Raw genomic sequence first — 12,115 nt, 5'->3', positions numbered from 1 at the left:
ATGAACCGGCCATTAACTGGCTTGTCCGTGCGTCCGCGTCACGCCCGTTGTCCTTCTTCCCTTCGAACGAACGCTGGAACGTGGCTGAAGCTGGAATCCAATTAGCGGGGGCTACTCTCTCGTATCAGACGGGGGGCCCCACGGTATCTCGCATCAGTCACCTGACGTCTGACCGCCGTCCGACTTAATCCGGAACGGTCGAAAGACAATGCGTGCCCCGGGTCCGAATGATGGATTAGGTATTAAACGGTTGTTTTCACAAGGATTAGGTAGATACACCGACCCGAAGAGCGCGCTGACCTGGCCTTTTCTCAAACTCCGCCGACCCACGCTTACAAATTAGACGAATTGCTCGAATTTGTGAATTCATGTTTTTTCTAGAGATACTCTCTTGAAGATACTCTTGTAGCTATTTGTTTTGTAGTCTCCAAATTCGAATTCTTAAAATAGCGGCGAATATCTAGAATAGATAAATAGAATTTATAAATGGATAATAGAAACATATTTGAGAATTTGAATGTGTCGATTAATCCCGAAGATAATCGGATAATGCATAATATTATCAACGTGAGAACACTATAGATAAATTTTAATTAATAATAAAATATTTAATATGCATTTATTTTAACTCTTACGAATCTAGTTATTAAAAAACACTTCAGATTTTAAAAAAGTAAAGTACGCGTAATAGAACGGTTTATTTAGAAATTATGAGTTAGGCAACCTAAACTCTAAACCTTTCAATCGAATAATTACAAATTTCTCAATAGCAGCCTCCGGCCGAAAGAAAGGAATGTGTTTTCACAGTTTCCACAGTTATGTACGCCAAAATACAAAAATGAAATCGGGGGAGCTTTTTCATCGTTCCTCGCGCGCAATGTGGTAGCGATGTGGAAATACAAGATGTCGGTTCAGAGCGACAATGTTAGACAGGCTGCGTTAAGTCCAGCCTAGGGCAGAGACGGACACCTTGTAATTTCGAGTTCTTTGGATTGAGAGCCGCGCACCTACCGTGTGATTATCAACGTCGCATTAATCGCTCGGTGGGCTTATTATCATACGTTCGGTTTGATTACGCGGACTCTAAAAGAACCTTCAGCGATGCGAGGCGGTTAAATACGCGCGCGCGTGCGCTCACCGCCGCAAAGTGCTACTTTGCGGCAGTTTCTGCCGAGTGCCGCTGCCGCGCACTTTGCATACGCCTCGGTGTTAAAAACTATAACCCTAGCCTCTCTATCCTATCCCCTCGCAGAATGTGAACTCCCGCAGAACGGAACGACGCGAGAGAGAAGAGTGTGCATCCATAAAACAGTACCTTCGTCTGTTCACGCGCGCGCGGAGTTACACCCCGCTCGGTCGACATTGCGTCGCCTTTAATCGGCTATAATTAACAACGGGAGCTCGTAATCGCGGCTAACGCTTCTATAAAATTTATTGAGCGCTATGTCACGCGTCGATACATCGCGCGACGGTGTTAACTGTTGCACTATGATAAAGGGGAGGAGCTTCTGAACGAGAATTTCTCGATAAAAGAATTTATAAAGTACATTATTTCTTTGAGTTTCTTCGTCTTTTACTTGAATATTTTCCAGATTGATTCTAACTACAGTTATATGTGACGAATCTTATAAATAAATAAAAATAGCAAAATAACACATTTACAAATATAGTATAATAACTGTCTTACTGAAAAGATTTTAAGTATTTAAATTAACTTTTGATTGTCAGAAACGAATACAATATAATAACTGTCGGGAGGAAATTGAAATTAACTTCTGATTATCAGGAACGAGAAGTAAATGTCATGATTAAAATATCAGTAATTAGATCTAGGTACTCTTTGTCATATTCTCAGTGAGTTGAATCATAACGTCAAAGAGCTGAGGGCGCCTACGCGGGTATTAAATATCGCATACACGCCCAGTATCGCCTCGAAATTGCACGGGGAAGATAAACACGAGCGCAAACACGCGATTGCATCGCCGTGGCGCGATGTAACCTCGTGGAAAGTTTATGGAGGATCATTATTGTCTCTTTTACGCGCGATCAAAGCCTCCCTGTTGACTCTCCATCGATCCGCGCCTTGTCGATCTTGCCGTCGCCGGCGTGACGTGCTCATGTATAAATCACGAAGAATCACACGCCCGTGCGAGCAGCAGGTCCGGCAACTCGTCGTAAATTACGCTAATTAATAGTCCTGCTAATTGTCACGGGGAGGAAGGGGAGAGAAGGGACTCTCTCGCGCCTCGACTGCCTCAAGTCGACGCGTCGCATCGCATTGCTAATTTGAAGCCTCGGAATCGATATCTCTGTGCGTTCGACGTCTTTCGGCGTCTTTCTTCTCTCACTCGCGGACGACAAAACGGTGGGCCCTATAGTGCAAGAAGTATCCGTGGCTCTTCTCTCTCCCGGGAAGGCCGCCCGCGTCTCCCCGATGAAAACACGCAACGTCGTAATCGCGATATAAAAATAATGAAACAGATTCCACGCGAGATAGGCAGCGCGGGCGCTGGCACGATGCGCACCTCTATCGAGCTCTATGCTACTTCATTGCATCGCCATCGCTTTAAGATTGATATATGGCTCCGTAATTAATTACCGCGCCGTTAACGCACTGTAGGGCTTTTTCCCTCTTTCTTTCTCTCTCGCTCACTCTCTTTCGACGTAACGAAAGCACGCATTCTCTGCACTGTTGCTAATTATCACAATACATTGTATGTGAATTGAATAATGCATTTATTTTATCAGATAATTACGCGCGGCTTGTCGAATAAAATATTCCGACTGTGTTTGTGCTGTTGTTTCCCTTTTTCTTCTTTTCGAAAAAACGACGCGTCACTTCCGTTAATTTCGATTCGATAAGACTCTGGTTAAATGCTTCAGCGGCCTTTACATTTTGCACGATCTCCGGAACCGTTCGATCAGAAAGGTGACATGATTAACCGTGCAATTCGATGCTTTATTGCGAAAAAGAAAACTTAAGAAATATCTTTAAAAAATTAATGAAGTGACAACCCATTTTTTTCAATTAAAAGTGTTTTTTTTTCTACGTTTAAACTTATATGAATTCATCAAATTCAATATACTTCAAATTCTTAATTATACAACTGTATTATATAATTATCCAATTGTTAACTACAAAATCTTAATCACTTTAGTGTTTATTCTCTAAACTTTTTTTTAAGAAGAAATATGTATATCTTTTTTTATATTTTTATTATCCCGTTGTCTTTCTCTAGTTTCTTGCATTATGCCTCCTTGAAATATTTATCGCAACCGCAAATTTATTAATGTCAAAGAAATCAATAGCCGCGTCGGTCATCTCCGCCATTGTGATATCGCGATATGTTATCGAAATTGCCGTTCAGGTTTTAGTTTAATTTTATTTTTAGTTCGTACGCGAGCAGTGACGAGGATTCTGAAAGTTGATGTTAGGGTGGTGCATGTTCGCAGACCTCTCGCCATTGGGTGATAAAACCGGAAGCCTCGTCGACGAGCTCAGCGGCGGCGGCGGCGGTTCCCTCAGGAACGGCAAGGGCAAGAAGATGAGGAAACCGAGGACGATTTACAGCAGCCTGCAATTGCAGCAGCTCAACAGGCGGTTTCAGAGAACGCAGTACCTCGCGCTACCGGAAAGAGCGGAGCTCGCGGCCAGCCTCGGACTCACGCAAACGCAGGCAAGTTCTATCGACATTAAGACCAGCAGACTAGAGCGCAAGCTTCCCACGACGTATAGTCGGCCAACGATAAGTAGCTCTTATCTCGCGCCACTCGTGACAAGTTGGCGTAAACAAATTGCAATAAACGTGACCGTAAAATACAATACTTTGCCGAGGGCGAACGTACACGGGGCGTTTTGGATTTTGCGCACTTCGATTACTTAACCCACTAAAAATGGCGTCGTTTTAATGTGGGATACGACAAAAATTATTGAGAATTATTGGAAAAATAATCTTTTATTTGATTTGGAATTTTGGTTTTACATATAAACGGCGTTTTTTAGTTTGATAAGAGATGTGTCTGAAAGATATGTCCAGTCATTCGAATATTTATTACGATATTCCGGGAGAAAACCATTATGCCTCGTGATATAGAAAAATTTTCTCTTCGTACATATTTTACCTAGAACTTATTTCAGTTGCAACTGGTGCAACCGTGTTGACAGTACGTTTTCACCGAATGATAAAATATCTGTAATATATATATATTTCCGCGGGCAAAACAGGTTTTTCATTCTGATACGGTTTATCAGGAAATACCGTTGAAAAGACCTCTCGAAATCGCGTAAACAAGTAAATTCCGCGAACGACAACGCATCGCACGCGATATTCGTTTTGCTAATTACGATCTTGCGTCGTGATTAGAATTTTTGAATTTTACCAAAACGGCATAATGACCTTTTTTTTCTCGCGATATGGGTCCAGTTGCGTTCTCGGTTGCGATCCGCGGTAACGGGAGCCCCGATAAACGGCATCTGTCAGCATTATCGGCACAAATGACTTTACTAAATCACCGATTCGCCACGCCCTGGACATCGGGGATAGGGTTGCCGCCAGTGTCCAGTGTTACCGAGGGAGGGAAAGAGAACGAAAGAGACAAGTTTCCGGACTAACGAGGTGGCCATAAATTTTCTCCCGGCGATCGCGCGAGTTATGCGCTAGCTTTCCGCACGCGGGCGGGGCTCTATGCGCTCGTCGGCGAAAGATTTTTCGCCAATTATCCGTCGCGTGGTTTCCAATTAACGATTTATTAGGAAGATCGAGCTACATAATCGGAGAGAGGTTAATTGGCTCCGAACTTGTCCGTTATAGATGTCTCGGGAGATGACGATTTATTTGACGGGCCGAAGTCTCCGTAGCTAATTAGGACGATTTCGCGGAAGACAATTGAAATTTATTCGGATCGACTTGCGTGTCATATTGACAACTTATTAAACACCGAACACCGTCGTAAAATTACTTCCTTTCTATATTACTATCGATTTGTGTGTGCGGTCTGACGGGATTGCACGTTCCTTCACACGAAATTATGCGTTCCATTGACCGATGTGAGATGACGAGATGGAGCAATTTTCGCGGTTGCTCTTTGTGAGTTCCTCACCCCTCGAAGAAGAGTGTGCACAATCGTCATGGTGCAGCGCGTAACTGCGTATCGCGTAATCATGGGATAACTGGCTGTCGTAGCTGGTTGATGTCGTTGCAGGGGGTCCCGGACCGGATAATTTCATTAGACGGAGCACCGCGGGAGTTGTTCTCCCCCCGTGTGCGAGTGAATCGAGCGCGACGCAACCTGATGAGCAGTCGGCGTCTGGTTGTTTACTAAACACGGTTGTTCGAAATCAGCAGTAGCCGCGGTCGGCGGCGGGAAATTAAATTACGAAACCTCGGGAGACTATCTATTACATTTTCTACGTGATCGTCAGAATGCACTGTTATTTAATCTTCGTCGGATAAGAATTAATTGACATGAGCTAATAGAAATAGACGTACGGCACATATCAATCTTAGCGTATTGATTATATTATATTATATTAACGTAAAAACAGTGAAATCTTGAATTTTTCTTTTCGGGCGACTGCAAAAATCGATGAAGCAATTGAATTTCGCATTAGGCACAACCGTGAATTTTTTTGTTTTCTGAAAATGGAGGGATGACTTCTACCTTTTGTCAAACACTCAGCATCTCTCCGCGCCACGTAACGAAGAATGTTCGCCGCGCGCGATCGGTGCAGCTCTTCAGCAGGCACCGTGCATAATCCGTAATCGTCCAATCAAGGCGTTCGACCAAGCGCCTCTGCCTCTGCACTCTTGGCCCTGCTACCGTCGCGCGCTGGCTTTCTTGTCATCGCCACCAACATGGCGCCTTAGCCTTCAGTCTCTTCCATCTTCTCCTCTTTCCTCGTCCCCTCCTTTCCTTATTCCACGACAGCCTCGTCGTCCCCCCGGCGATCTCCCCTCGCATTTCCCCACCGGCTCTCCCTATTCTCCTCCTCTTCTTCCTCTTTTCCTTCAGCCTCAGATGAGCGAGAGAGAAAGAAGCGGCAGGGAAAAGGGGAATTGGAAGGGGAGGGCGGGAGGAGCGGTGAGGATCGAGGTGAGGCCACGCATCTTTTTTTTCTCCGGGGCCTCAATTTGAGGACGTGGTAGCGTTCGTGCCGCCGGTATACACGTGATACGCGAAAGGGGTCCGAGGGGGACTAGAAGGGAATAGAGGGACGGGAAAGGAAGGGAGCAGGGAGTACTTGCACACGCGAAGTACATGGGCACACGCTCTCGCTCGCTCGCTCGCGCGGATGTATATACGTAGAAACGTGGGCACCAACACGCCCGTCTGCGTTCCTGCCACGTACCTTGGGCGTGGTGCTTCTTTTTTCTTCCTCCTCGCCGCGACTAACGTGCCCGATCTCTCCTCATTGGCCCCGGGAATGCGAACACGTCGAAGCGAGATTCGAAAGTCGCGGGAGGGAAGCGCGATTACACGACGTGAATTCGAAATCCTGCCGTGCTCCCGTCTACCATGGGGTGCGACGTTAGCATCCTCGTAGAAAGAGGGACTTTTTGCAATTTCCTCGAGGATAGACGACTCGATTTGGGAGATGAAAACTCATGAATCAGTCACAATGTGCACAAAATAAAACAAAAAATATTTGTATCTTATACTAATTAATATTATGAACGACGGTAATATACTAAATTTGATTTATTTTATATATGTTTGGAGCGAGAGTAAACTTATGTTATTTATACATATAATCTATCATAGATACAATTTTATTTAAGGCAAACTTTTCAAATTATAAAGACACGGATCAGTTTTGCTACGAAATTGCAGTGAAGCTCATATGTAGATCACATAGAGAGTCATATAAATACGGTATACGCGAGTACGGATTAGTAAAGATATATATCTCGCGATCGAACTCCCTGTCATTGAATTACCGAATAAAAATAAATTACGCATCGGAAAGCTGCCGCGAATCGCATTCAAGGTGCTCGGGGATTCAACCACCGCGCGCGCGTTACGTAGTTGGATAGCACAGCACGCGATATACAGCTTCGCGGAAAAACACCGTACATATAATCGAAAACACCGCTCATATACAGTAGATGAACGCGCGGTGGGTAACTATTATTCATGCATGAATGCGCTCGCGAACACAAGTAATACACTCCGTCCGCTACCGTTCATCGTTGTCTTGGTATTGGAAAGATCGTCTCGGCGTAAGAATTTATGAAAAAGAGAAAAAATATATTAATAAATTGATGCCGCGCAAAAAGATACGCGAAATTGCGAGAGACTGCAAGCTAGATTTTCAGATTAATTTATACGTCTTTACTATTAATTTGAATCTGCTTTTATTTTCATGCATCATTCATATCTTACAAATGTACACGGTTAGTATCATTTGTCAAAGTAGTAAATGTTTATATATCGAACATTTATGTTCTCATATTATTTCATTACAGAATAACTTTGCAATTTCAAGTTAGTGACATATATTAGTATTAATCTATATTCTGTATATTGATTTCTATTAGTTTGTATCTTGAAAATATCTTATAAATGACACATTCTAAAGAGTACTTGAACAACTATTCTTTATTGTGGATTTTAAGAGTATACTATATATCTAAGTAACTTCTAGATGGTTTGATTCTTTGATTTTCGTATTTCAAAATCAAGCTAAAGTCCACCACTTTACAAAATTACTTTATGACAACTGATTTCCAATCCTTCACGTAAAAGATTGCTAAACACGCTGCAGCGCAAACCACGTGCATACGCGAGATGCATGAAATGACGTTGGGTTCGGAGAACCTTGATCGTATCCGTTCCAGGAGAGCGAAAGAGAGAAGCGGATTAGCCCAGATCACGTTCAAGATCCTATCCACTCTCCTGACCAGTCTCTCCTCCGTGTATCTTTCTCCCTCCCGACTATAAAATCATTACGCGGTTTTTCTCCCTTTTTCCGGCTACCGCCGTGACGCCGACTTGCGAAACGCTCCGTCGTCCTCGTCTTCGTGGCAGACGTCGATCCGCCGATAACGTGTGTCTCCGTTCTGTATGTATATCTCCACCTTTCCCTCGTCCACCTTTCCCGCGCATTTATCAGCGTCCATTTATCTGCCTATCACTGCGGTCGCCGTGTACATATATAACACGAACACACACGCCGGCGGTCCGCAAGCCTTTCGTTCCGTTATCAGACCAGATGTGTTAGATAGCGGACATAGTTTCTCGCCAGGGAACAATGAATCGGATAATTAATCACGGGTATGGTGTATCGGATCACCGGGGTCACCGCCGGCCCAGCAATAAATCGTTGAATTTATGAAAGTGTTATTTATTGAATAAATGTGGCGGATACGAGATGCTCGGGCGATTTATTATGTAATACATGGCAGAGATGACGCTGGTCTGTATCTCGATACATCTTGGGTTTTGTTCTTCTCTCAGATTTTTTGTTTACCAAATAAAATAGATAAATTAATTGTCGAACTTATTAAGCTAGCATTCAATTCGATTTTTTCGGGCATAACAATCATATATTCTGAAATAAACATCAGAGAATGATTATATCTTTTATTGTAATTGTACAAAATAAAAAATGTAGATTGATACTTTATAATTAAAATTATGTAAACTTGGATCGTTTGGAACAAATTCACAGGTGTAAAAGATTTAAAATGCGTAAGTTTTACAGAGAGTAAAAAAAAACGTAAGTTATATTTAGAGAGAATTTATCAAGTTTATTAATGATCTACTATAATAGGGCTCCTTGCTCTAGCGCAGTTATAAAGCAGATATGGGAGATAGTAGAATCAATTTCTGATTGGGACACAATGTAAGCAAAGTAATTGATGACTCCGTCTCCGCGATATAAATCGAATAAAAAGTTAGCTTTGCTGCCAAAATAATGTCACAAGACATCGTCAGAAAGTTCAAACGTGGTTGCATACACGGCGATTCCGCAGGGGCTGAGACTCATATATAGCTGTACGTTAATTAATCTCCTAATTAATTAACCATTTTAATAAGGAAAGTGTCGACAGTTCACATATAACATATGCGAAATCATTCGAGACGCTTGGGAATTTCAGGCTCGCCGGCAAGAATCGATAAAAGCGGAGAACAACTTCGTTATTTAATGGCTTTTCGGAACTTGGAGAAATCCGGCGAAACATAACGTACTTCACATCACCGTGTAAACTTTTTAATCGAGATTTACGAAGTTCGGCGAAAGGTCTGGCTGCGTGTTTGACGCGACGTGAAGTCCGCCCCAGGAAACCTGCCGCTTTCGGTGAAGTTAATTAAAATACTTTTCTATTTGCGCCCCTCCTCCGCACTTGCGAAGTTACTTAGAATGGAATGGAATGAATATATCGCATCACACTTAAATGGTAACAAGTAAATAAATAGAATTCACTAATCATTAATTTTTATAACTCCAAAGACTGTTGGAAAACATCTTTCTTTGATACCGGAGAGCTATATCTGTCATATTCAACTAGTATATATAAACCTCTTATATGTTAGAATATAAGCGGGAAAGAAAGTACGCTCTAGTTTTGCGATATCTTTTATATTTATTTTTAGATTTGTCAGCCTTGATGTTTATGTACATATATTTTGTTTATAGTTACACTTATTCTTTGATGGGCCTTGGCCCAGTATAATAAATTTATTTTTTTTCTTCTTTATATTTTCTCTCTTGCTTCACCCTTTCGATCTTCTCGTACTCTAATCGACTAACCGGCATTGATCCCGCTTATCGCGATATTATCTCATCGGTCGGCCCGTGCGTGTCAAGATAGGGATGTGTCCATCGCGCGCGATCAGCTTCAGCCCGTGCGTCGCGCGCGCACACACGCTCGCGCTCACACGTGGGCCCATGTCAGCCCACCCTCGCCATTATCGATATATATAATAAAACTAATAGAAGTTCGACCGACATCGCGCTATCGGCTTGTATCTGTCGATCGCCGTCCACCGGTTACAAATGGGAAAGTTTCGCGGCGCACGCGATCCTCGACGTGATACAACTTATTATTCCGACGACTCGCGTGTACGCGCGCTCGCGCATTTTACGTGTGCGTCACGATTTTAACGGATTTCTTCGCGAGGTCTATGTGTGTGTGTGTACACGTGCGTTTTTCGCGTGCGACGCCGGACAGTCTTGCATTCGCGTATATTTTTACAATTACAAACATGCACTATATCCGCGACAGACAAATTTTTACAAGTGTATGTGATATTATTTTTAAAAAATTAAGTTTCTTAGACGTTTTTTGCCCCACAGTCTAAGATCATGGACGGTTTCGCCGATAGCAACCGGTGGAACTTTCCCCGATGAAGCTTGTAACACGTCGCACGATTGACGTTTCCGTTGTTTAATAGAAACGTCGCAGCTAGCACATCGAGTATCGCCACTTACGCCGTGTACTTTCTTCTGTCATTAGACATGATTAGCTGTATATACGTACATATACATCTGAGATACACGATTGTCGTTCACCATGCAAGGAACGAAGCAAATCACATTACGTGCAGTAAAATCTCGTTATAATTCATCCCCATAAAAATTTCATATCAAATTCGTTAGATAAAAAATTTCATAAATCCACTTAATTATATAACATAATACATGAAAACTATACGTAGAAACTAAACGAGGAAACTATCAGAGAGTACATCGAATTCTGGTTTACACTGATAATAAAAAACTGTTTACTGACCCGTTTGATTGACCTGTTTTCTTGGAAGACATGCATCAGTTTCTTGCGGTGGCGTACCGAGAAACTTCCCTTTCGACGTAGCGTTTCGGTCCGGGACAACGGCTTATCGGCTTCGGCTACCGTACGACGATTTTTTTTCACGCGCTGATATTCTCATACACTATGTATAGAGAAAATGTACAGCCATTTTTTTTAGATGGATATCGGCGATCCGGTATTGCCAGTTTTTCTAGGTTTGTATCGAAATCCCTCAACGTTTCGCGCGTGTCATTCACACGTGACGCAAGCGCGCAGCGCGTGATATCAGGCTGTTTCTTATACGGTAATAATTAATAGCGTCAAATGCGGCGTGAACAGCAAGAATCCGCTAAAGCCGTATCGAATCGCGATTACATCAACGGCAACACGTGCGTCGCAAAGAAATTATCCTTGGATTACGTCCAGTAATTTTCATTAAGTGCGGAACTGTATAGGCATGCCCTCGCCCGCCCAGCAGCAAGTTTTTGTAACTTTTTGTCATTTTCTGTCACTTCCGTCTTTTCGCGGTAGACGATGCGACCGCGACAGGACGCTTATTGATTATTTTTTTTTTTTAAATCTACCGGAGACAATGGAGAGGCAAGTCACGACTTGGGTATGCTCAACGGAAGGCTGTGTCAGTCAACCTGTCAACGCGCGTTGATCGCGATTGCAGTGCTGGGGCCTTTTTCGTCTACGCGTTTCAACTTGTTGCTAGCAATTATAAGAGATATGACGAAATTTATTTGAGAGTTACAGAAATATAAAGCTATAAGATTTTCGTGACTTAGAAAACTATTGCACACTTAAATATCATTCAGTATTGTCTGTAAAATGTGTGTGTGTGTGTGTGTGTATGTGTATCACCATTTTATTGTGTAAATATTTTTCATGTTTTAAATCCGAAACATGGTTTGATAAAACATATTCTGGAATGTCTATTTTAACTGGTGGAAACACTGGAAACTCCACATGACAGCGGGATATTCGCGGCGGAGAAAGGAAAAGAAACCGAGCGGAGTACCGGAAACTCGTCCCTTTTTTCTTCGTCCGCGACATAGCGGCGTCTCATCTCGACTCTGCCTCCTCGTGACGTTTCTCTTGCCGTGCAAACGGAGGCTAATAATTATTTTCACGCACTAACTCGTGTATGTATCTATCCACGTTCGTGGGACGATGGCGTGCATCGCGATATACCTCCCACGGCGCTTCAAATGCCAATAATTACACAGTTCGATGTTTGCAGAAACAACGCGGCGAGTCGCGATTCCGTTACACGTGAACTCGGACGCGGAGCGAAACGATTCGCATGGGAAAAAAAGGGACAGAATCAAAGGGTTTCTCGCAATTTGTGATTTCTT

The 12,115-nt window shown here is 42.9% G+C and overlaps 1 protein-coding gene across 1 annotated transcript in view; it reads left to right on the top strand.

Moving 5' to 3' along the window:
- Positions 1-3,428: 3,428 nt before the first annotated feature.
- LOC112455573 (homeotic protein distal-less-like) overlaps positions 3,429-12,115 on the top strand; it is a 69,469-nt gene continuing 60,782 nt past the window's right edge. Inside the window, exon 1 of the mRNA XM_025017587.1 lies at positions 3,429-3,677. Coding sequence (XP_024873355.1) covers positions 3,429-3,677 — 249 coding nt within the window. The remainder of the gene's footprint in view (positions 3,678-12,115) is intronic.

Source organism: Temnothorax curvispinosus, unplaced genomic scaffold, assembly GCF_003070985.1.
Source record: "Temnothorax curvispinosus isolate PA1 unplaced genomic scaffold, ASM307098v1 QBEX01006215.1, whole genome shotgun sequence".
In the NCBI taxonomy this organism is placed as follows: domain Eukaryota; kingdom Metazoa; phylum Arthropoda; class Insecta; order Hymenoptera; family Formicidae; genus Temnothorax; species Temnothorax curvispinosus.
Note: the sequence above shows the minus strand (reverse complement) of the source record. Positions and strands in the feature narration are given on the sequence as shown.